The sequence below is a fragment of the Anomaloglossus baeobatrachus genome, chromosome 2 (genome assembly GCF_048569485.1).
Source record: "Anomaloglossus baeobatrachus isolate aAnoBae1 chromosome 2, aAnoBae1.hap1, whole genome shotgun sequence".
NCBI classification, from domain to species: domain Eukaryota; kingdom Metazoa; phylum Chordata; class Amphibia; order Anura; family Aromobatidae; genus Anomaloglossus; species Anomaloglossus baeobatrachus.
This window is the reverse complement of record NC_134354.1, coordinates 61027991-61054929: the sequence shown is the minus strand read 5'-3', so window position 1 is coordinate 61054929 and position 26939 is coordinate 61027991. Positions and strand designations below refer to the sequence as shown.

The 26939-nt window shown below is 45.4% G+C and overlaps 1 protein-coding gene across 2 annotated transcripts in view; it reads left to right on the top strand.

Annotated features, from left to right (window-relative positions):
• CHODL (chondrolectin) overlaps positions 1-26939 on the top strand; it is a 189681-nt gene that overhangs the window by 121327 nt on the left and 41415 nt on the right. For both annotated transcript variants that reach the window (XM_075333063.1, XM_075333064.1), the window contains exon 2: positions 17415-17727. In XM_075333063.1, the coding sequence (XP_075189178.1) occupies positions 17415-17727 (313 nt within the window). The remainder of the gene's footprint in view (positions 1-17414; positions 17728-26939) is intronic.

Below are 26939 nucleotides of genomic sequence, written 5' to 3'. Positions count from 1 at the left end.
TATGCACGGACGGACAATGATCTTTAGCGTAAAAGTGAAAAAAGCTCAACTTTAATTTTTCATCGCCGCTATTTCCATAATTGAGCTTTATATAAATGAGGCATGAAATCTTTAAACAGGCCGGTACAAGGTGCGCTCAGCTCTTCATGGAAGACACAATGAAAGTGGTGCATGGATAATATTGCAAAGCATAATAATATATCCGCTATATGATTTCCAGCACTATTTTTGTAATATTTTATTGTAGATTTTCAATGTAGTGCAGTTAAGAAATTGAAATGGTCAGTGAATATAAAGACACAAAATCTGCAAATCACTTTATTTGAAATCTGTATTGTCTCTCTTCAAAGTGCCTGCCATTAGTTGAATAGCTTCCAATCATCCTGGATTCATCAGGACTGTCCCTATTTGAAGGAGTAGTCCCATTGTCCCGGCACATCAGGGCTTTGTTCTGGCTCCCACTTCCTCTCCCCGTGTGATGTCTTCTTTCGACATCACCATCTCTCCGTAGCTCCTCTATGCTCACATTTACATTAGTTATTATTATTTATTATTATTATTTATTTATAGGGCACCATTAATTCCATAGTGCTGTACATGAGAAGGGGTTACATACAGAATACATACACAAGTTACAGTAGACAGACTAGTACAGAGGGAGGGCCCTACCCTTGCGGGCTTACAATCTATAGGATTTTGGGGAGGAGACAGTAGGTGGGGTGTAGATTGGTCGGGCGGCAGCCCCGCTCGGTGGTCGGGCGGCGGCTCCGCACGATAGTGAAGCAGTGAGGTCATTGTAGATTATAGACTTTTCTGAACAGATGGGTTTTCAGGTTCCTTTTGAAGCTTCCAAGGGTAGCAGATAGTCTGACGTGTTGAGGCAGCGAGTTCCAGAAGACTGGGGATGCTCAGGAGAAGTCTTGGATTAGTTAAACAATGATCCTCTTAACTTGTGCTGTGGTCTCACCAAGAATCAAACCCACAACATGTATGATTGCAGGCAGCAGCTAAAGCTACGAGCCACAGCCTGCACTGGCAATACTGTGAGGATATTCTGTATTTGAATCTGCATTTCTGTGTCATGCTAGGTTTGATGAAGTACCAAGTGAGTGGCGAAAGGTAAGGGAAGGGATCCCATAGTCAAGGTAAGGGAGTGATCGTGACACCTGACCAAACCTACTGCTGGACCCTAGGGTCCTTCACCACTCTAGATAGGCTCGGCGCATATGCATCGAGTCGGATAGCTGACCCTAGGTATTCCTAGTACTGGACCCTAAATAGGCAATGAGTGGGATGAGCTATTCATCAACCCCACTAAACGCTAAAGGAAGACACACGGGGAAAAAGCATGAACTACTTATCCGACTCAACAAAGCTTCAGCACTGATACTACAGATGAGAGCAAGCCACCTGCTTGCAACCAGAGCTTGGATAAACTGAATATTATCATCAGCACAAGTCCAGGGAAGAAGGGAGTATTTAAGCACCAATAGAATACTGATGGTCAGCAGCTGAGTGGAAGGCGAGCTCCTGTTGGGTCCAAAAGAGGGAGAGAGATAAATCCAGCAGGAATAATAACAGCAGGAACAAGATAAAGACAAGTAGTATTTTGCACAGCCAAACACTGTGACCTTCTATTGCCAGAAACCACATGACTGTTTGTCACCCGTGACACACTCGTGACTTTCTGGGTCTGAAATCACAGACAGATTATACTGGTGCATAGAGATACATCTGTATATACCAGTGCATGTCTATGTCCCTGTATTCTAGAGGGGAAATAAAAGTCAGATTTTTTTCTTCATATAAAATTACTAAAAAAATAAGCAAAAGCAATTACAATAAGTATATATTTAATGCACTTTTCAAAAATAAACATTGCAAATCAGCAAATAACATGGACCTATTTGATCTCCCTGGAAACTTAACCTACAACCTGTATCATTTCAGGCAGTAGCAATAGCTATGAGTTACAGTCTGCACTGACAATGTTCTATACTTGGAGCTGAATTTCAGTTTCTTAATCCACAGACAGATTATACAGATACATAGAGATACATTTATATAGCAGTGTGTTTCAATATCCATTTATTTCAGGGGGAATGGCTCTGACTGATCAAAAGCTCCAGTGAGGACAACAGAAGGTAAATGATTCATGGTCCTCTCATCCAGCCGCCAGGTATCATTGACCTGTAAAGGAGTCCCATGAATCAATCAACTCCTCTCTTCTCCCAACCATATCTGACACAGCAGGAGAGTCCAGATTTAGGTCTACGTCCTGCAGTCTCTGCTGCAAATCTGCTGAATGTCCTTCACCTCCATCGCCCCTCAGACATCTCCTACCGGGATAAAAAAAAGGCAAATGGGTGTGCTTAGGGGTGTGTTCAGGGGGCGTTATCAAAATTTTCCACGGCACATTGTTGTATCCATTCTGTTTTGTAAAAGATGGGAGGTATGTAGTTGTCTCCTTTTTGTGTTACTTTTTCTCCACTGCCTGTCATAAAATGTGACACGCTCAACTCCAGGGCCGGGGTACTCAGAACTGGGATGGACTAGTCTGGGTATGTCAGCGATAGCGGGGTCCAGCTCCGTGACCCTGGGGTTATCTTTTAATAAATAAAGGGGATGATGATGGGAGTTATATTAACAATAAAAAAAAGTTTGTGACGCCACCTGTGGTTTTGCGGCTATGTGGGCCGCCGCTGCGCTGCATGTTCCCTGGGGCGGGTGGTGATGGGCAGCTGAGGTGTTCTTGCTCCCCACAGGTGGAGCGGGACCCCGGGGCAACCGTTGGAACGTCTATTTTGGGAACCCAGTGGACTTCAGGGTGCAGGGTCGGGTTACGGACAATAACTGACAAAGACAGCAGTTTATTTACCTCCTTCCTTTTACTCTACAACAACCGGTGAAGTCCTGCGAGACCGGTATAGATGATGATAGCGATTCGGTTGGCCTCAAAGCAATTGGTGGGGTACCTCCCTGGCCAGGTGAGTATTGAGGCCTTCTCTCTATGCTCTTTTTCTCTCCTACAGGACCCCGCTGCATTAGTCAAATGGAGGCCCTCTCTGCTGGGACTTGTGATACTACCCGTTACCCATATGGTAAGCTGTGCGGGACTTCTCAGGTGCCGCTCTGCTGGTAGCGGCTCCGGGTCCCTGATATGTGGCTGTACCTTCAGGTTGTTGTGGGGCCAAGAGGTCACAAGCCACACAAGTCTCTGGTAAACCAAATTGATGGTGGTCGGTGCCGCAGCCAGCTGCCTCTGGTCCCCCACCCGGTACGGTGGTCTTGGCCTTTCTCCTGCACCATGTTGTGTACTTGGGCTGCCTGTGCTTCAGCATCAGGAGTCCACTCCCAGGCTTGGTAGATGTCGGGAGAGCCCTTTTGCCCGCAGACGCTGGCCCGTGGGATCTTTCTGCCTGTGCGGTGGCTTTCTATCCCCCTCGGTGGGCTGTTGTCTTCAGTCGGGACTTGGGTGGGAAAGGACCTATAGTCCAGACCGCAATCAGTTAATTAACTCAGTCCAGTGGATTCTGGACCTCATTTCAGGGTCTGAGTACCCCCTTTTGTGCTCCGGTTTCCGAGTTGGTTCCCCGGGTCGGTACCGGCAGGCCACTATCCTGTCCCGGTCCACCACGGTTCCACCAAGCTGTCTTCCCGGCTCCTGCAGGCTAAGGCCACCGTTTGCCTCCTAGCCAAGGTACCAGGGCTCCAACCCTGGCACGTGTCAGACTGCTGCAGACCTGGGCACAGGCCTGCTTCCACTCTCCTTTACTCCTGTCAACTTACTGACTCCCTAAAACACACACTTAACTGATTTCTTGCCTCAGGCTCTCTGGACTCCTCAGTGGGCGTGGCCAACTGCCTGGCTCCGCCGCCTGGTGTGTCCATCAAGCAATGAGAGAGGTGACTAGGGTTTAAAGTTTGGCTGATGACACCTTATTGGGGGACAGTTGTAGTGCGGGGGTCTATCTGTGACTACCTGGCTAGTCCAGGGCGTCACATCTTTCTCTCTCTTCTCCTGATCTTAACTGTAACCTGTCTCTAGTTGTTGAGTCACCATGATGGATTACCAGAAGTAAGGATGTCTCTGTGTCCCTAATTCCTCATTTTCAGTATTAGTTGTTGCTTTTGCTGCCAAACTCTTTAGAATTGCAAACACAATTTATGAAATTGAAGTAAAGTAAAAAATGGTATTTTTTTCTGTTTTTGAATCCTCATTACAACGTTTTAAGGCCCTGTCACACACAGAGATAAATCTGTGGCAGATCTGTGGTAGATCTGTGGTTGCAGTGAAATTGTGGACAATCAGTGCCAGGTTTGTGGCTGTGTACAAATGGAACAATATGTCCATGACTTCACTGCAACCACAGATCTGCCAAAGATTTATCTCTGTGTGTGACGGGGCCTTTAGAGCTAGAAGTTGCACATTTCACAAAATGGTGCAAAAATACTGGTGTACTTAAAGAAAAAAAAACACTGGGGGAAGGGGGTAGGAAGACTGGAATGGAGTTCACCACATTTTAAGACTTTTTTTTTAAAAAAAAAGTCACTTTTGATGAATCATAAAAAAATGTGGAAGCTAAAGTCAGCCCACAAAAGTCGACTCATAAAAAATAGACTTCATAAAGGGCGTAGATAGAATAATAAAGTAGGTGCAAGCAGTAAAAAGCCACAAAACTAGACAAAAAACAGGAGCAAAGACAATGATGAATCGGGGCCCTTATCTCTCTGCTGCTGATCTCAGATGAAAATCGACGGCATGTGAACCAGAGAGGTTACTTAGAGAATACAGGGGGTCGCAGTTCAGGAACGAGACCAGAAAAATGTCAGGGAACTAGGTTTTTTTGATTAAATTGGTTTGGAAAAGTAACGCAAAGTAATTAATAGAGATTATCACTGATAAAATAAAACATACAACCGGCCAACAAAGACAAGGACCACCATGCTGCCTCAGCAACACTTTCCAATGTATCTGGAGATCTTGGGACAAATTTATGTGAAAGGTGCTCTGCCTAGTAGAAGGACACAATTACTACCCAGGATTTCTGGATGTACGGAAGGACCTGTCAATGGGTCAACACAATGATTTACAATTAGGGATGATCGAATGCCTCAAATATTCGGCTTCGCGAATATCCAACGAATAGGTCGCCACTATGCGAATATTCGATGCACAATGAAAGTCTATGGGAAGCCCGAATAGTTATAAATAGTTGTTATTTGGGTTTCCCATAGATTTACATTGCTGATTGAATGTTCGTTAATAGTCGAATAGCGGCGACCTATTCGGCAAATATTTGCAAAAGCCAAATATTTGAGGTATTCAATCACCCTACTTACAATCTATAATCCTAACCTCCTCTTCCCCTGAACCCCACACTCTGTAACAGGCTACCTGGATGCCACACTGTACCAGTAACTGCAGTTTTACGTGTGAGCAAGTTCAGTCCTTATAAATGCCTGCAGTCTATCTAAACTAATTTGGCACCAAAAGCTAACAGATGTGTGCACACTTACCACCAATAATATCTGCGCGGGGCCTGAGCTCAGTACTTACAGTTCCACTCCTCTGGTACAGGAATATCAGACCGAAGGGAGAGTACTGGTAGATTCTAACAGAATTTATGTACAGTATTTTTGGTAGATTCAAATGTAGTATCTCTATCTTTAGTAGATTCAAATGGTGTATCTGTATCTTTGGTGTCTAACAACCATCCGGAAAAAGTCAACACAGGATTGGATTCAGCAAAGCGGTTTTGTGCCACCAACACCCAAGGATTCTTCTGGAGTCAGTTCTCAGTACAGCAACCAATGCTCTCTTTCCTGATGTGTCATTAACACTTCTCACGCGCCCAGTTGTTCACCACTCATCTGCATTCTGCAAGCCTGATCCAGACACTGTCCTGTACCTGACCACAAAGTCATTTGTCCAGTCTGTGCAGGCACCCCTCTGGTGGACAGGAGGCAACACTGCAGGTGTCACCTCCACACTCACACAAGTTGATGCTGAGACACTAACGGATACCATAAAGCATGGAGAAGACTTTTTATGCAGTCTGATAGGAAGGTAGGAGCAGAAAGACAGGCATATACCAAAGGCAGACTTTCAATTCGGGGCAGAAAAAAAATGTCTGAAACAATGCATAATGGGAAATGAGGGATTAGAAATTGCTGCACCCATAGTACTGGCAGAATGCTGATGAAGAGAAGTTTAAAAAGTAGTTAACTTGTGGAGCATGAGAATTGGGAAAGATTTTATAGACTTATATGTGCAATAAATGACGTTTTAGGTTGTTTTGGGGGGAGGATGCTGACCAGACCAAATTTTTCTACCGTTTTTGCATGAAAAGAAATGTATGCTCAATGGAGTGCTGACATATGGGAACATTTGTTAACCTTTTTAAAAACATGTTTTACCTCACTCATAAAAAGGGTTGTCTAGCCTAATGATTAGAAATGAGCGAACCGGTCCCGGTTCGGCTCGAGGTCGGTTCGCCGAACGGAGGTCCCGTTCGAGTTCGGCTCGTCGAACGTTCGACGAACCGAACTCGAACTGCATAGGAAACAATGGCAGGCAATCACAAACACATAAAAACACCTAGAAAACACCCTCAAAGGTGTCCAAAAGGTGACAAACAACTCACAAACACATGGGAAAGTGACAAGGACATATACTCATGCGAAAACAAAACAGCTGGACAAGGAAAAAGAGGAGGACACACAGATATAGGCATGGCACGCCCCTTCTAAAATCATGTAAAACACCGCAAGGTGACTCCAAGCGTAGTCTCCCTTTTTTTCCAAAAATTGGGCCCCGCACACACCCACCCATTCAGTGGCAGCAGTTGTGCCCCAGTTGTACACTTCACAGCTAGATTTGCATCAAGCACATTCAAAAGTACGCCATTCTTAACCGTCCCCAGGATGACACCGGGGTAGGTAGCAAAGTCTTTCCTGACCCCAGCTCTGTTCATCTTGGATCATTTTTAAAAAACACAGCAAGCAAGGGTTACTCCAAGCGGAGTCTCCCTTTTTTTCCAAAAATTGTGCCCCACACACACCCACCCATTCAGTGGCAGCAGTTGTGCCCCAGTTGTACACTTCACAGCTAGATTTGCATCAAGCACAATCAAAAATACGCCATTCTTAACCGTCCCCAGGATGACACCGGGGTAGGTAGCAAAGTCTTTCCTGACCCCAGCTCTGTTCATCTTGGATCATTTTTAAAAAACACAGCAAGCAAGGGTTACTCCAAGCGGAGTCTCCCTTTTTTCCAAAAATTGGGCCACACAGACACCCCATCAGTGGCAGCACTTGTGCCCTAGTTGCAAACATGATGTTTTGATTTGCATCAAGCACATTCAAAAATACGCCATAATTAACCGTCCCCAGGATGACACCGGGGTAGGTAGCAAAGTCTTTCCTGATCCCAGCTCTGTTCATCTTGGCTTCTTTTAAAAACAATGTAAGCAAGGGTTACTCCAAGCGGAGTCTCCCTTTTTTCCAAAAATTGGGCCCCATACACACCCACCCCTTCAGTGGCAGCAGTTGTGCCCCAGTTGTACACTTCACAGCTAGATTTGCATCAAGCACATTCAAAAATACACCATAATTAACCGTCCCCAGGTTGACACCAGGGTAGGTAGCAAAGTCTTTCCTGATCCCAGCTCTGTTCATCTTGGCTTCTTTTAAAAACAATGTAAGCAAGGGTTACTCCAAGCGGAGTCTCCCTTTTTTTCCAAAAATTGGGCCCCACACACACCCACCCCTTCTGTGGCAGCAGTTGTGCCCCAGTTGTACACTTCACAGCTAGATTTGCATCAAGCACATTCCAAATCCACAAGCATTTACTCTCCCCAGGATGACACAGGGGTAGTAAATTCCTTCTGGATCCATGACTTGTTCATTTTGATGAACGTCAGTCTGTCCACATTGTCACTGGACAGACGCGTGCGCTTATCTGTCAGCACACACCCAGCAGCACTGAAGACACATTCAGAGACAACGCTGGCAGCTGGACACGACAAAATCTCCAAGGCGTAGCTGGATAGCTCTGGCCATTTTGCTAGATTTGAAGCCCAAAATGAGCAAGGCTCCATTTGCAAAGTAATGGCATCGATGTTCATTTGGAGATACTCCTGTATCATCCTCTCCAGCCGTTGACTATGTGTCAGACTTGTTGTCTCTGGTGGCCTTGCAAAGGAGGGTCTAAAAAAATTATGAAAAGATTCCATAAAATTGCTGTTACCAGCACCAGATACGGTCCTACTGGTACGGGTAGACTGTTGAAGATGACGAGACTGTCCCATGTTTGTCAAGTTACAACTGGGAGATTCACTCCCTGCACCTGCATGGTTGTTTGGTGGAAAAGCCGATCTAAGATCGAGTAACAGCTTCTGCTGATACTCCTGCATACGTGCGTCCCTTTCTATGGCTGGAATTATGTCACAAAATTTGGACTTGTACCGGGGATCTAATAGTGTGGCAAGCCAGTAGTCATCATCACTTCTAATTTTGACAATACGAGGGTCATGTTGGAGGTAGTGCAACAAGAAGGCACTCATGTGTCTTGCGCAGCCATGCGGACCAAGTCCACGCTGTGTTTGTGGCATAGAGGTGCTACCCGTTCTTTCTTCCTCTGACATCTCCCCCCAACCTCTTTCAACTGAAAGTTGACACCAGGGTAGGTAGCAAAGTCTTTCCTGATCCCAGCTCTGTTCATCTTGGCTTCTTTTAAAAACAATGTAAGCAAGGGTTACTCCAAGCGGAGTCTCCCTTTTTTCCAAAAATTGGGCCCCACACACACCCACCCCTTCTGTGGCAGCAGTTGTGCCCCAGTTGTACACTTCACAGCTAGATTTGCATCAAGCACATTCCAAATCCACAAGCATTTACTCTCCCCAGGATGACACAGGGGTAGTAAATTCCTTCTGGATCCATGACTTGTTCATTTTGATGAACGTTAGTCTGTCCACATTGTCACTGGACAGACGCGTGCGCTTATCTGTCAGCACACACCCAGCAGCACTGAAGACACGTTCAGAGACAACGCTGGCAGCTGGACACGACAAAATCTCCAAGGCGTAGCTGGATAGCTCTGGCCATTTTGCTAGATTTGAAGCCCAAAATGAGCAAGGCTCCATTTGCAAAGTCATGGCATCGATGTTCATTTGTAGATACTCCTGTATCATCCTCTCCAGCCGTTGACTATGTGTCAGACTTGTTGTCTCTGGTGGCCTTGCAAAGGAGGGTCTAAAAAAATTATGAAAAGATTCAATAAAATTGCTGTTACCAGCACCAGATACGGTCCTACTGGTACGGGTAGACTGTTGAAGATGACGAGACCGTCCCATGTTTGTCAAGTTACAACTGGGAGATTCACTCCCTGCACCTGCACGGTTGTTTGGTGGAAAAGCCGATCTAAGATCGAGTAACAGCTTCTGCTGATACTCCTGCATACGTGCGTCCCTTTCTATGGCTGGAATTATGTCACAAAATTTGGACTTGTACCGGGGATCTAATAGTGTGGCAAGCCAGTAGTCATCATCACTTCTAATTTTGACAATACGAGGGTCATGTTGGAGGTAGTGCAACAAGAAGGCACTCATGTGTCTTGCGCAGCCATGCGGACCAAGTCCACGCTGTGTTTGTGGCATAGAGGTGCTACCCGTTCTTTCTTCCTCTGACATCTCCCCCCAACCTCTTTCAACTGAAATTTGACCAAGGTCTCCCTCATCTGCTGAGTCTTCCATGTCCATCGACAGTTCGTCCTCCATTTCTTCATGTTCTCCTGCACCTTCCTCAACATCTCGCCTGCTACCATGCGCCCTTGTTGATCCCTGTCCCCCATGGTCCCATGCCTGGCGCCTTGGTGATGATGAACGTCTGGACCTTGGTGATGTTGTTGTGTCTTGCGCATATGAATCCTCCTGTAGTTCATCCCCTTCCTGTTGTCCCACCCCCTGACTCCGAATAGTGTTTAGCGTGTGCTCCAGCATGTAAATGACTGGAATCGTCATGCTGATAATGGCATTGTCAGCGCTAAACATATTCGTCGCCATGTCGAAACTGTGCAGAAGGGTGCATAGGTCCTTGATCTGAGACCACTCCATCAGGGTGATCTGCCCCACCTCTGCATCTCGTTGGCCCAGGCTGTACGTCATGACATATTGCACCAGGGCTCGGCGGTGCTGCCACAGTCGCTGTAACATGTGGAGAGTTGAATTCCAGCGTGTCGCCACATCGCATTTCAGGCGATGAACCGGCAGGCCGAAAGACTTCTGGAGCGATGCAAGTCGCTCAGCTGCGGCACTTGAACGGCGGAATGAGCAGACAGTTTTCGTGCCCTGTTCAGAAGGCCATCTAGGCCGGGATAGTGTGTTAAAAATTGCTGGACGACAAGGTTCAACACGTGAGCCATACAAGGTACGTGTGTCACCTTGCCCAGGCGAAGGGCCGCACCCAGGTTTGCAGCATTGTCGCACACGGCCTTACCAGGCTGCAGGTTGAGTGGAGACAGCCATTTATTAAACTCGGACCGCAGAGCTGACCACAACTCCTCAGCTGTGTGACTCTTATTCCCAAGACATGTCAAGCTAAAGACCGCCTGATGCCGTTGCGCTCTGCTGCCAGCATAGTAATGAGGGGTGCGTGATTCCTTCTGCGCAGTGAGAACGCTGGTGGCCTGACCAGGCAGGCTTGGGGCGGAGGTGGAGGACCCAGATGAGGTGGAGGATGCAGAAGCAGTGGCGGAACTTGGACAGACAGAGGATTGACACACAAGTCGTGGGGACGGCAAGACTTGTGCAGCAGACCCTTCACCATCTATCACCATAGTTACCCAGTGCCCAGTCAGCGACATGTAACGTCCCTGTCCATGCATACTGGTCCAAGTATCGGTGGTGAAATGCACCCGTTCACACACAGAGTTTTTCAAGGAAGCGGTGATGTTGTGTGCGACATGCTGGTGTAGCGCGGGCACACCTTTCTTAGAGAAGTAGTGGCGACTAGGCATCTGGTACTGGGGCACAGCGACAGACATAAGGTCTCTAAAATCCTGTGTGTCCACTAGGCGGAAAGGCAGCATTTCGGTAGCCAACAGCTTACAGAAGGATAGAGTCAACCTCTTAGCTTTGTCATGGGTCGCAGGAAGTGGCCTTTTATTTGACCACATCTGAGGGACAGAGATCTGGCTGCTGTGTGTAGACGGTGTTGAGTAGGGTGTCCCTGGAAAAATGCAGGTTTGTGAGGAAAGTGCAGGCGGAGACATGATGTTGCCTTCATCCAATGTTGGTGCTATCGATGTCTGAGAGAGCTGTACACACTCACTTGTTTCCCCTTCCAAACCAACTGACGACCTACCAAGCAAACTGCCTGTTGCGGTTACAGTGGTGGAAGATGTGGGTGGAAAAACAGGTGTGACAGATGTCCCCACAGTCCTAGAAGATGACGAGCGCGCGGATGCACTGGAAGGGGCAGGCGGTGGATGGTTCGCTCCACTAGGCCGCATTGCAGCACGGTGAGCTTCCCACCGGGCCATATGATATTTATTCATGTGACGATTCATGGAAGAAGTTGTCAAACTGCTGAGGTTTTGACCTCTACTAAGAGAACCATGATAAATTTTACAGATCACATAATTTGGGCGATCTTTTTCTATGTCAAAAAAGGACCAGGCTAGGCAAGGCTTAGACGCCATGCGACCTGTTGATCCACCCCGAATAATGCTCAGAGGCAGAGTGGTGGCTGAGGATGCAGTTGTAGACGTGCTACCAGTACTCCGACTGTGTCCAGGAAGGCGCAAGGTAACTTCGTCATCAGTTGCATCCTCCTCCACCACCTCTGTTGACCTCCTCGAGTGCCTGACTGTGGGTTGACAGTAGGTGGGATCTAGAACTTCATCATCAATTGTTGTGTTTGCACTCCCCTCCCCCTCAGACCGAGCCTCTTCTTGCCCTGACCGAATATTTAAGTTGTCATCCCAATCGGGTATCTGCGTCTCATCTTCATCAGTATGTTCCTCATTGTCTATAACCACAGGTGTTACAGTTTGTGACAAAGGGTCAACATTATGCTCAGAAACTTGGTCCTCACGGCCTGAATCAGAGTCACAAAGGTTCTGGGCATCACTGCAGACCATTTCCTGTTCTGTACTCACTGTAGCTTGGGAGCAGACCTCTGATTCCCAGGCTATAGTGTGACTGAACAGCTCTGCAGACTCAGCCATCTCAGTTCCACCATACTGTGCAGGGCTGATGGAGACTTCAGAGCTGGGAGAAAGCAAGTTTGATTGGGATGACAACTCAGAGGACTGGTGTTTTTTGGATGCAGTACTTGAAGTGGCTGAGAGGGCACTTGTTGGACCACTTGAGATCCATTCAAGCATTTTCCTTTTTTGGCCATCATCTACCTTTGTTCCTGTTGTTCGTGTCCGTAAAAAAGGGAGCACATCGGATTGTCCACGGTAAGTAGTAGACATCTTACTTTTGCTGGTAGATGGTCTATCTTCAGTAGATGATAATGGAGCTTTGCCACCTTCCCCACGGACAAACCCTTTTTTTCCTTTTCCACCACGCCTCTTCCCCTTTCCACCAGCATCTGTCATTTTGCCACTCATGTTCATTGCGACAAGATTGTGCACTGAAAATGTGGTAGTAAAAATTGAGAGGTGGTGTAGATTGCAGCGGTGGTCTATCTTTATTAACAGCAGAATAATAAAGAATAAATATCCCTGACAATGCAACTACGGCCCTTAAACTGGCAGCAAAAATTGCTAGTATAATGGCTTAGTTATAATGAGTTGGAGTGTGCAATGCAGGCAGAGGTGCTGCAAATGTCTTTGCACTAGTGTGACTATAGCAAAGTCCAATAGCCACGTTTAGGATGCCACTAGGTACACTGAGTGTTTGCTAGTATAATGGCTTAGTTATAATGAGTTGGAGTGTGCAATGCAGGCAGAGGTGCTGCAAATGTCTTTGCACTAGTGTGAGTAGACAAAAGTCCAATAGCCACGTTTAGGATGCCACTAGGTACACTGAGTGTTTGCTAGTATAATGGCTTAGTTATAATGAGTTGGAGTGTGCAATGCAGGCAGAGGTGCTGCAAATGTCTTTGCACTAGTGTGACTAGACAAAAGTACAATAGCCACGTTTAGGATGCCACTAGGTACACTGAGTGTTTGCTAGTATAATGGCTTAGTTATAATGAGTTGGAGTGTGCAATGCAGGCAGAGGTGCTGCAAATGTCTTTGCACTAGTGGGACTAGACAAAAGTCCAATAGCCACGTTTAGGATGCCACTAGGTACACTCAGTGTTTGCTAGTATAATGGCTTAGTTATAATGAGTTGGAGTGTGCAGAGGACAGGAGGGTACAGTGCCAGGATTGTGGGGCTCTGGGTAGAGGAATGGAAGCCTGCCTTTCTATTCCCTCCTAATGGGGAAATGCAGCGACGAAATCCCTGACCTTTGCTACACAGACGCTGTCGCTGTTTTCAGGACCTGCCACCTATGGCTCTGACCCTGCCGGTACGAGCCCTTAAAAGGACTGATGGAAAGTGCTATCCCTAAGCTGTCCAGCGCTGTGTATGGAGCGCATACAGCTGTATCAGCGATGGGACTCAGGACGGAGCTGCGCCAGTGATGTCTGACACCAAGGACGCAGAAGAGATAATGGCGTCCGGACGGCCAGATACTCGTTTTTATAATGCAGGGACATGTGACATGGACATCCTATCACACATGCCGTTGCTTCTCTGGCTAAAAGTCCACTTAGCTGTGTGTGTGTCTGGGATTGGCTGACATGCTGGCCCGCCCCACAAGACGCGCGCGCTTAGGGAAGGAAGACAAGGAAAAAAAAAAAATGGCGATCGCCATTATACAAACAGCAGTGATCTGAAGGCGCTGTTCACCCACACTATATACTGAAATGTCATAATTGTGTGAGTCACAGAGTGACTTACACTATTACAGCGGAAAGCCAGCTAGGAATTAGCTGTTTTTTTGCTGCTAGAACCGTTCTCGAACGTTTCTAGAACTATCGAGCTTTTGCAAAAAGCTCGAGTTCTAGTTCGATCTAGAACAGGCCCCAAAATCACTCGAGCCTAGAACTGGAGAACCGCGAACCGCGAACCGCGCTCAACTCTACTAATGATATTGATGACCAATTTACTAGATATGTCATCTATATCAGATTGGTGAGACCCGGCACCTTAATGATCCGCTGTTTACAGTTCTGGCACAATTCAAAAAGTGAAAAAGCAAACGAGTCACTCCGGTGAAACTACACCCATCTTTTTAGACATGAATTTAAACTGATAGAAACAGTATGAAACAAGTAAAAAAAAAAGTGCAAAAACTTGATACATGTGATGAAAAGCCAAAAAAAAGTATCCTTTCCAAAAGTTGTAATACACACAAGAATAAATGATAGCTTGCCTCCTAAGTTTAGACTATCTACTAGCTGTATTACCCAGTGTTGCCCGGGATAATAACTATTCTTAGCTATAACAAAATAAAAATTATTTTGTGCATAAAAGTCACTAACTGACAAGGCGTCACCACCAAAATCATATTAACTCGAATAAGCTGTCCTATACTAACAATGTTGTTTGTTGCCTATAGCAACCAATCAGAGCTCCTTGACCGGTAACAAAATAGAAGCAGAGCTGTGATTGGTTGCTACAGGCCCCCTGATAAATATCCAGGATAATGGTCAAAACAGTCAATATATTACCTCAACCATCCAAACAGTTTCTGTGTGTCTCTTTCTGTGTATGTGCCACTGTCTGTCTGCGTGTCTCTTACTGTCTGTGTGTGTCTCTTTCTGTGTGTCTCTTTCTGTATGTCTCTTTCTGTGTGCCTTTCTGTGTGTGTCTTTCTGTGTGTGTCTTTCTGTGTGTGTCTTTCTGTGTTTGTCTTTCTGTGGTCTTTCTTTCTGTGTCTCTTTCTGTGTGCGTGTCTCTTTCTGTGTGCGTGTCTCTTCCTGTCTGTATGTCTCTTCTGTTTGCTTGGGTTTTGCTGTGTGTCTTTCTCTGTCCATAATAAGAGTCTATAAAAACAGATCCGTTCCCAGCTCCTTTGACTTTACTGTAAGCAGGTTTTTGTATGAATAACTGTAAAGCGAGGAGTTAAATTTTCCTGTCTAAATATAGTCTATGACGTTCCCTATGTCAAATGAGGAGGCTGTGCAAAATTTTGTGATTGTAAATGAGACGGTGCAGATTCCATTAATGGACATACACACACACACACACACACACACACACACATACAGATATATAGACACACACACACACACACACACACACACACACACACACACATACACATATATAGACACACACACAGATACACTCAGCTTTATATATTAAATTTGTTTGGTCCATGTTACAACATAGTCAACATTTTTTTTTTTAAATTATCCATATATATATATATATGTATATATATATATATATATATATATATATATATATATATATATATATATATATATTGTGAGGCAGTGACAGGGGTAATATTTGAAGACCGCTATGTGTCCCCCAGAATGTGTCTGGAAACCCTCTGAGTTTGCTATAGCTATTACGGGGAGTATAGCACAAAGGGTAACAGGGAGACAGATCCCTCCTCCCAGTCCAGGTTTTGTAGCAATCCTCATGTCCAGTATTTTAGTTTAAATCAGGCCGAGCACAGCAGGGTGTGTCTCAGTTGAGAGCCAGGCTTGTGGGAGCAAACACATGCCTATCTATATATATGTGTGTGTGTGTGTGTATGTGTATGTATATATATATATATATATATATATATATATATATATATATATATATATATATATATATATATATACGGTTGTGTGTGGTGATTAGTGATCTTTTAGTGAAATATTTAGGCCCGTTTCACACGTCAGTGAAAAACACAGACGTTTTTCACTGGCGTGTAAAACACGCACATGTCCCTGCGTGTGCCGAAAATCACGGCACACGTGGGTTGTCTAAGTGCAATCCGGGCTCCGTTCTCCGTGGCCCGTGATTGCACTTAGAAATCAACTCACCTGCACCCGCTCCCGCTCTCCATGGTGCTGAATCCTCCCGCGGTGCAGCATCCGGCCAGCGGTGACTCCTGCAGCAGCTGCTTCCGGGTCGGCTGTGTCGCGCATAATGAATATGCGCGACAGTAATCAGCCGGCTTAGAAGCAGCAGGGAGGACGGGCTGCAGAGGACATCGCTGGACGCCGGGTGAGTAAAAATGTTTATTATTTTAAATGCACGTTTTTTTCTGGCACGTGTTTCACGGACCACACCACTGCGTGGTTCGTGGAACATCAGTGATGCCAGAAAAAAATGGACATGTCTCCGTGCGGCAATCATGCACACGCGGGTACGCCGCACGGAGACACGTGCAGTGAAAAATCACTGACGTGTGAGCAGACCCATTCATTATAATGGGTCTGCGTATGTCAGTGATTCTGGTACGTTTTAAAAAAAGCACAAACATCCCAGAATCACTGACGTGTGAAAGGGGCCTTAGAGCCAGGAATCCAGGCGTGAATGAAAACTGGTGGTGATATAAAGTATTCTGCCTCAGCCATTAGTCTGGCATTTTACCAATGATCATAATTACCATTCATCACTGTTGGATTTTATGGCACACATGTTAATAATTATGATGCACCTACTGGTGGGGGGAGGATAATTAAAATTAATACTCTGTCAAAGGCTCAAAAGAGAATGACCATTGCCCCTTTTTTTTCCGAAGAGTAATGGTTACGTTTAATAAGTATCAGAATATAATATTCAAGTAGATATGGTCTATCTCCTTTCTCAGCTTACTTTTCTTATCCTGCAAGTGTTGTGTTATATTACTCCAAAAATGTTGGTATTTTCAATAGTTACATTGTATCTGCCACGCCAGATTTTACAATACAAACTGCATACTAATATTATTAAATAAATATCACAAATTGTTTTGAAAAATGGAATCAGAATTGCTGTATAATGCTGATAGAAAAAATAATAATCACATTTTATGAGTTCAGCTAAAGAATTAAATAGCTCATGAATCAGAGAATATTTAATCACTGCCCACCCAGCCTAATTCATGGCTGCAGCTTATACTGAGCAATGTGAGTTCTCAGCAAGGAGGAGGGACACTGAGGAGCTGAGATTTAAAAATGTCTTGATCCAAATTTAAAAGGTCTGAGAGATCTAATTAACCCCAATATAACCAATATTAAACAAGCCTATTCTACCTTAACTGTCTTTTTAAATGTCTAGTAGATAAAATACAGAATCAACATAAAATATATGTGACATGTGGGGAAGCAAATTAAAATGTACAGAAGTATCAATTACCATAGTCAAATACATGTTAAATGTGATCCACAATTATTGTAACTGAGTTATCTTTTATTACAGGTCGGAAGGTTTGTTATGCAGATTATAAACATCCATGTTACAAAATTGCTTATTTCCAAGACTTGACAGCACGGGTTGGCTATCATCAGGCACGAGAGGTTTGCGAAGGGGAAGGAGGCCATCTTCTGAGCATTGAAAGTGAAGCAGAACAAAAACTCATCGAAAGAATGCTACAAAATCTCACAAATTCAGGTTCCGGAAAATCTGATGGGGATTTCTGGATTGGACTCTCAAGGAACCGAGATTCCATGGCTTCATCTGGTGCTTGCCCAGACCTTTATAGGTGGGATGACGGAAGCACCTCCCGGTTCAGGTAATCAGTGCACCTCATACAGTAAACTAGGTCAGGGTGCATATCATATAATATCTACAGGTCTTTACTAGAGATGAGAGAACTTCCCAATTTTTGTTTCGGGCAGTTTAAAGGGAATCTATGAACCCTCCTAAACTGTCTACATGGGCAAGCAGTTCCTAGAAAGCTGAAAAAATGATACCTTTAGATCTGCGATCCGATTTCTTCTAGTGAAATCTACATTTTTTTCAATATGTAAATGAGCTGTTAAAATCTATGGTTTGAATATGGATTTCCCTAAAGGCACTTTACATGCTGCGATATCGCTATCGATATCGCTAGCGAGCGTACCCGCTCCCGTCTGTTGTGCGACACGGGCAAATCGCTGCCCATGGCGCACAACATCGCTTACAACTGTCACACGTACTTACCTTCCCTGCGACGTTGCTGTGGCCGGCGAACCGCCTCCTTTCTAAGGGGGCAGTTCGTTTGGCGTCACAGTGACGTCACACGGCAGCCGTCCAATAGAAGCAGAGGGGCTGAGATGAATATCCCGTCCACCTCCTTCCTTCCTCACTACCGGTCGACAAAGGTAAGGAGATGTTCGTCGTTCCTGCGGTGTCACACATAGCGATGTGTGATGCTGCAGGAACGACGAACAACCAGCGGCATGCACCAACGATATTATGAAAAGGAGCGACGTGTCAACGATCAACAATTTTTGACGTTTTTGCAATCGTTGATCATCGCTCCTAGCAGTCACACGCTGCGATGTCGCTAACGATGCTGGATGTGCGTCACAAACACCGTGACCCTGAAGATATATCGTTAGCGATGTCGCAGCATGTAAAGCACCCTTAAGAATCGGCCTCCAGATGTTATTTTGAATGAAAGGTGGCATTATCAGTGTGAGACATGTAATGACTGACAGTCTTCTCTGCTGATCTCACTGCAGAGTTGTGTGTGTTTATAACCAGCACAATACAAAAGAACAGAACTTTGTCATATTACAAACACGCCTGCAGTTGTCCTTTCAAAGTGCTTTCCGCTATGTGTGATTTCAACTAATGCAGCACTGCAGAGTTAAATTTTGTCTCATTACAAAACAGTTGTCCTCCAACAGAGCTGTCAGCTCTGCTGTACTACCTGTACTGTCTACCTGTAATATGGAAGCTGAAGTAATATGAGAGTACAACTATAAGAGTACCACTACTGCTGCAAATATGTTAGCAATCAGACAAAGTTCAGCTCTGCTGTATTGTTTAGATATAATCACACACAGCTCTGCAGTGAAATAAGTAAAGCAGACTCTCAGTCATTACATGTTTCACACAAGTAATGCTCCTTTTCATTAAAATAAGCTCCTGACTCAGTGAGATCCGTGTGGGGCCCATTGATCTTAACAGCTCATTTACCTCTTAAGAAAAAAAATGGATTTATCTGGAATAAGACATCAGATCAAAGAGATTAAGGTTTCATTTTGGCCAACTTTCTATGACCAACATGCCCATAAAGATGGCTTAGAAGGCTTGATCCTAGCGATAGATACCCTTTAAGTCCTAATTGTAAGAGCTTCAGGTGTCGTTATTATGGTCTGAAATCTTTCCAAACAGCAAACCATAATAATCAGAGAGAAGGGGTTAAAAAATTTTAGACTTACCTGGCTCTTTGTACCTGCCAGTCCTCTGCACAGGTGTTTGGTCCTTGTACAGCTCAGTCACTGATGTGTAATGCCTTCCATGTGGGTCTCGACAATGGCATTTTTGAGCAGTAAATTACGTAGAAGACCAGGAGTTGTTGCAGAGGTGTTGTAAGGAGTCAGGTGAGGACCTAAGACAGGTGAGTATTTGTTTTTATGTTATCCTTCCAGCAAAAATCCCGCAAAGTAAATCCAATTTTGACAATTTTGGATCCGCCAAAAGCCAAAATTTGGGGGAAATTTGTAATAAATCTGATTTGTCACAAAATTGAATGACTAATTGCTATTCCTCCCTCCTTGTAGTCAAATCTCTGCATAAAAATGGTGCCATATGGCAGATATAAGCACTAACAAAATTCAGAGGACTCAAAGTAGTAAGTTTAGTTTATCCATGAGGGTAAAGCTCTACCATTTCTTAGGCCATTGAATGGCTGGTCATGTCAACCACCACAGAGAGGGGCGGGAGGAGGTTGAGGTTCCGTCCTTATAAATACACTGGACCGCCACAGAGAGGGGCGGGAGAAGGCAGAGGTTCCCTCATTATAAATACACTGGGCTGCCTCAGAGAGGGGCAGAAGGAGGTAGAGGTTCCCTCCTTATGAATACACTGGGCTACCACAGAGAGGTTCCTTTTGTGACGCCCCTGAACAATCAGGTCATCACAGGGTACTGCACAAGCTGCCCTTCCATGCAGTATTCTGCCTCCCTCTTTGTTCTGGGTCCCTATCTAAATGGTGTTGCCTCCAAAAGCAAATCAAATCCTAGATACACCCTGCACCACACCCACCAGACACACCAGTAGACGGCTAAAGTGGAATAGAGTTGCCCACCTGGGGGGTCACGGAGAGGAGGTGAGGATTGTAGTCAGTCTGTGAGTTGAGAGAGAGTTGGCAAGTAGCCCTCGAGCTGTGAGGAGGTCAGAGGAGGTCAGGAGCGGTGGCTCCTGGAAGAACTGTCTAGGTAGCAGACGGTGGTCTGGGCCTAGAGGAGTCGGACCCCCGGTCGCATGGGGATTTTGGCAAGGTGCCTGGACTTGTCGAGGAGGAAAGCTGGCAGCCTAGCACTGTCACCGGTCTGGGACCGAAGGCACGACGGGGTACATGGACTCTAGGTCGAGGAGTAGCTTCAGGCAACCCGACAATTCACCTGAGGACAACGGAGCCTTTATGATTTTTTCCCACTTGCTCCAGAATCGGGGCATTTGCGCAACGAGGGGGATAGGACTTTCCAATCCAAAACGGTCCAGAAAATCCCAAATGTGAGCCCTGAGAGCAAGCTCCCACACTTAGCCATAGTGGGAAGCTGGGCCCGGCTATTTCCATACTACTGGGCCACTAAGTTTAAGTCAAACTTAGTGCCAGAAGGCAGGTCACGGATCACCAGGCAACACTATTGGGGACGGGACCTGGACGAGCTCCCCTCAGCAGCAGCGGTACCCAGAGACTTGGTTTACCCGGTTGTCAGCGACTGCTTATGAACTAAGTGAGTACAAGAGTGATCCCTGCACCCCACGGCACCCCTACACTGAATCCCGGGGAATCCCTCTACCTGTGGAAGGTTACGACACCTTGCTGCCCCAATTCATCACCCCGGGTATTCCCAACAGAAGCGGCGGTACTCCCTAAATTACCGTACACCACGGGTGGTGTCACAAACGATACATCCACTCCCCTGTAAATATCTCCCTTTCATTTCAGTGGCCGTACAACCCCCGGGTCTGGAGACCCTCAAGCCACAGCGAACCCAGATCAGAGCAGCTCAGCTGCTTCTACGGGGGCGGCACACTTTCTTATGAATACACTGGGCCACCACAGAGCGGCGCAGGTGGAGGCGAAGGTTCCCTCCTTATGAATACACTGGGCCGCCACAGACAGGGGCGGGAGGTGGAGGTTCCCTTCTTATGAATACACTGGGCTGCCACAGAGAAGAGGGGGAGGAGACGGACATTCCCTCCTTATGAATACACTGGGCCACCACAGAGAGGGGCGGGAGGAGGTCGAGGTTCCATCCTTATGAATACACTGGGCCACCACAGAGAGGATTTGGAGGTGGAGGTTCCTTCCTTATTAATAGACTGAGCAGCCACAGAGAGTGGTGAGAGGAGTCAGAGGTTCCCTCCTTATCATTACACTGGGCTGCGAGAGAGGTGCGGGAGGAGGCGGAGGTACCTTCCTTATGATTACTCTGGGCCACCATAGAGAGGTGCGGGAGGAGGCGGAGGTTTCTTCCTTATGATTACTCTGGGCCACCACAGAGAGGGGCGGGAGGAGGCGGAGGTTCCTTCCTTATGATTACTCTGGGCCACCACAGAGAGGGGCGGGAGGAGGTGGAGGGTTTATTTTTATGAATACATTGGGTCCATACCTATGAGTCCACTGTATTTTATCACAATCTGTCACACCTTCGGATATTTACGGCATAACATTCATTTTTATGTCTTCTAAGACTTCAGACCTGTATCTGTAATTTGCTGCTCTTACATAGCGCAGCACATAAGCTGACAGATCTGCTTTTACGAGGTCAATTAGTGCATTCATTGTTCCATAATAACTTAATTGAGTTTATTATAACAAGTTATTAAGAAATTCAAACAACTGCGGAGATGGGAGGAAGATTCCTGCTGCCTCATTCAGCCATTATCCACTTATTTTTAGAACAATTTAACAAATAAATGTTCTTAATTTTAAAATTTGGATACGAGCAGTAAAGGAGAAATGAATGGGACCTGGAGATTATTTCATAGACTGTTTTCACCCAGGTTTCCATATTAGCTCGAAGTATGTATCGATCAGCTATATGTATACTCTGAATTTGCGGTAACTCATATTATTTGCTGCTATAGATTGCCATGGATGGATCAGAGATCTGCTCGTGGCTAAACAGCTGGATTTAAAACGTGTCGGCGGGGAGCGCCCAACAGCGGCCCTGTGACGTGTTTACGGGGCATCGATGGGTTGTCATGACAGACAGGGGTCAGCTGGTGACCTCCTGTGTCTGTCATGACAATCTTACAGTGAACGCCGGCTGAGCACCACATTCATAGAAGATCATGGGTTTCTCCATATGTGTCGCCCACCGCTCCCAGGGACATCTATCCACCTGCAGGGACGCCGCGCGGTCTCCTCTTGTTGGTACTTCTGGCCACAGGTATGTCAGGTTTATTTACATGGGAGTCGTGACGTCACTCACGGTTTGCGGTCAGGGTTATGGGTGACCGCCACTGCAGGATTAACGAGCATCTGGGGCTGATGGAATCTGCAGTCTGGTGATATGGACTCCCGTGAGTGAGGCTGGCCCCAGGGGCTCGGGTGTGTAGAAAAACAGGTTCCAGAATAACTCAGTCACAGTCCAAAGTGTCTCTCAACTCGTTTACTCACTTTCAGATGTTTTTGTGAGGTAACCCGGGCAATGCTGAGATAAACCAGGTGGAACCAGGTATCCTTCAGGCTGGTCTAAGGGTAACCGTTAACTCGCCTTCCTAGCACTTCTTGTTTCGGATAACCCCTGACTTGAAGTACCGTGGGATTCATCCAGGGAAGTCGCTGCTGCCTTTTCTCCCCTTTTTGGCCCGTTTGCTGGCAGCGTGGACCAAGGAAGATGGCTCCAGGCTCGATCCTCCTTATGGGCCCCCTCATTGCAGCTGATGCTCAGACTCTAGTTGGTTGATGTGGGACTTGTGGTCCCGACCCCACTGGCAGGTTTAGCAGACCAATTAAATGGATATCTACTCTAGGGACCTGTTCCCCGTGTGTGCCTAGTCACCAGGAGTCTCCGTACATGACCAGCTGACTTCCTCAGCGTCTTTCTGTCCACTACTGGTAACCGTTCTCCCCCGCTAATGGCTGCTACATGTGCAGGGTCTAACTAGCGTGTCAGCGCACGTCTCTCTCCTTCAGCAACCCTCTTTCTGCTGCTTCTCTCTCTGCCACCTCTTCTGCGCTTCTCCACTATCAGACTGGCTAACTCCTCCTACTTTCCTGACAGCCACTGCCACCTTAGCTTCCAGCCCCTCCCCTACACCCCTAGATGAGATGTGGAAGAACGCCCCCTCTTGGGTCTGCCCAAGGGTCCCCTCTAAGGTGTGGGGGACCTGGTTGCTATGTGTCTGTGCATACACACCTCATTCTAGCCCTTAGGATTACCTGGAGGTACTGCCCCAGCATGGGTGCAGTACCCAGTGGCGCCTGACCAGGTCAGGGGTGCCACATTTACAGAGCAGTATTGATGCTGACGCTGATGCAATGCTCTGTATAGCTCAAGCAATTGGACTAGTAAACGCAATAAAAAGTGAAAAAAAAGTTTATTTAGAAATATGAAAGAAAAAAAAAGAAAAACAAACGTTCAAATTGCCCCCCTTTTGCTCCATTGAAAATCTAATGTATAAAGCTGAGTGTGTGTGTGTGTATGTAAGTATATATGTATGTGTGCTAAAGGAATCCGCACCATCACATTTGCAATCACGAAATTTTGCACACCTCATGTGACTCAGGGAACGTCATAGACTATGTTTTAAGGGGAAAATTTAACCCTGCTCAGTTATTTGCCAAAAAGCTCAATAGAGCTGGGAGCTACAGGTCATTAATAAGAGCTGTGATTGGTTGCTATAGGCAACAAAGGACATTCTTAGTATAAGAAGCTGATGTTTGAGGGAATATGATTTCATTTGGAGAGACGGACAAAGACAGAGACGGACAAAGACAGAGACGGACAAAGACAGAGACGGACAAAGACAGAGACGGACAAAGACAGAGACGGACAAAGACAGAGACGGACAAAGACAGAGACGGACAAAGACAGAGACGGACAAAGACAGAGACGGACAAAGACAGAGACGGACAAAGACAGAGACGGACAAAGACAGAGATAGAGACAGACAGAGATAGAGACAGACAGAGATAGAGACAGACAGAGATAGAGACAGACAGAGATAGAGACAGAGAGAGATAGAGACAGAGAGAGACAGACAGAGAGAGACAGACAGAGAGAGACAGACAGAGAGAGACAGGGAGATAAAGGGAGATACAGAGCAAGAGACACAGAGAGAGAGAGAGCGAGGAACAAAGACAGAGAGGCAGACAGGGAGAGACAGACGAAAGAGAGACAGACACAGAGAGAGATAGAGACAGAGAAATAGAGAGAGAGACACACAGAGAGAGGCACACAGGGAGAGAGACAGAGACAGACAGAAACAGAGAGAGAGCAAGACAGAGAGAGAGAGTGATACAGAGAGACAGACAGAGATAGACACAGAAACAGAGAGATAGAGGGACAGGGATAGAGACAAACAAAGATAAAGAGGGAGACAGAAAGGGAGACAGACAGAGAGGGAGACAGACAGAGAGTGGGAGAGAAACAGAGAGATACTTAGTTACTATCCCGGGCAATGCCGGGTACTACAGCTTGTAAAATAAAGAAATACATAAAAAAAACACATCTATTTGGTATCGCGATGTTCAGAAATGTCCAATCTATCAAAATATAAAATAAATTAATTAGATAAATTAATCCAGTAAATAACTTAGCAAAAAAAAGAAAATTCTGAATTACTTTTTTCTGCCAACACAATATTGCAATACAATGCAATAAGAGGCAATCAAAGCATCATATCTACTCTAAAATATCAGTAAAAAAGTCAGCAAAAAAAAGCCATCACGGAGCACCAGATCGAGAAAAATGAAAACTTTCTGGGTCTCAGTCTCTGGTGACAAAAGCAAACTTTTTTTTTTCTGAAAACCTTCCGAATTTTTTTCCACCACTGAAATAAAAAAAGAAAAAATATACATTTTTTGATAGCTATGTACTTGTACTGACCTGGAGAATTATACTGCCAGGTTAGTATTACCATGTAGTCAACATGGTAAATATTAAAAACAAGGAAAACAATTGTGACATTACATTTTTTTGCAGTTTCACCACACTTTTCACATTTTCCAATACACTATTTGGTAAAATGAATGGTGTCATTCAAAAGTACAATTTGTCCCGCAAAAAAAACAAGCCATCATATGGCAATATAAATTGAAAAAATAAAAAAGTTATGGCTCTTGGACAAAGGGGAGGAAAAAAAATGAAAAAGAAAAAAATGGAAAATGGCCATGGCGTGAAGGGGTTTTATAGTGAAATCATCATATTATATAGCACTTTGTGCTTACATGTTCTCATTTTGCCCTTCTACCCAGTTAATTTTTCTCTTTTCTGTTAGTTTTATGACATCATATTATTAAAAACAAACTAGCTGAATCCGACTACTTTTGTGTATAACATGCATAACAAAACGTGTAACTGCAATAATTTTCTGGGAGAAATACTTTATTTTCTGGAACAATTTCATGGGTGTCAATACGTTCGGCCATCCCTGCATACATATATTACAGTATACAGTGTGTCCACCCATATCCTGTCCACTGCCATTAACTTGAGAACGGCGGCAGCTATAGGCATAGAAGTGGTGTCTAGGTATAGTAAAGTAGCCATTCGTTACGCAATGAAACCACCTATAGCGCCACCTAGTGGAAAACAACGGAGTTAGCATTTTTATTTCGAAAACAAAACGAGATAAAGAAAAGTGACTTAAAAAATTGTAGGGCATCATCAATTCAATAGGAATCAACACCTTGCATACAGAAATGCTATGATAGGAAACCCATGACCCCCCCAAAACATTGAATGCTGGTCACGCATATGGCGCTCATTTAACTTTGATGCTCAAAGTGGCCACCGTCTGCTGCAATGCACATCTGGACTCTGGACAGCATACTGTATCTTGCTGCACGTTGTGCAATATGGTAAGTGACACGTTTGCACAAGCATCTGTGATACGTCGTCGTAGGTCCTGCAATGTTGGTGGAGGGGTCGCATACACCTGCTGTTTGATGTGACCTCACAGAAAGAAGTCCAATGGGGTCAGGTCAGGTGAGCGTAGAGGCCACTACATGCAGCCACCATACCCAATGACTTGTAGGAAGGTCTCCATGAGGTATCACTTTACGTCCGCAGCCTTGTGAGTTTTATACTTTCTAATTATAGCATTTCTGTATGCAAGGTGTCGATTCATATTGAATTGATGATGCCCTACAACTTTATAATTCACATTTTTTCTCTATCTCGTTCCGTTTTTGAGATAAGAATGCTAACTCTGTTGTTTTCCACCAGGTGGCACTATAGGTGGTTTCATTGAGTAGCGCATGGATACTTTACTATCCCTAGACACCACTTCTATGCCTATAGCTGCCGCTGTTCTCGTTAATGGCGGTGGACAGGATATGGGTGGACACACAGTATACGTCCAAACTAATCTCCCGATATCTTCCCACTTGCAATCTCTTGTCTTCTCAAGACCTCCTTCTTTGCTTTCCCACTCATTCAGTTTCAAAACTTCTCCCAAGGATCCCCCATCTTCTGGAAGATTGTTACAGAATGTCTCATTCTTTCAAACATTTGGAATCTTCAGACAGAACTTGAAAAATCTCAATCAAAGCCAGCAATCACCTCACCACAGCCGGAGCTACTGCCATGCCCCAATGTACTGTACCTT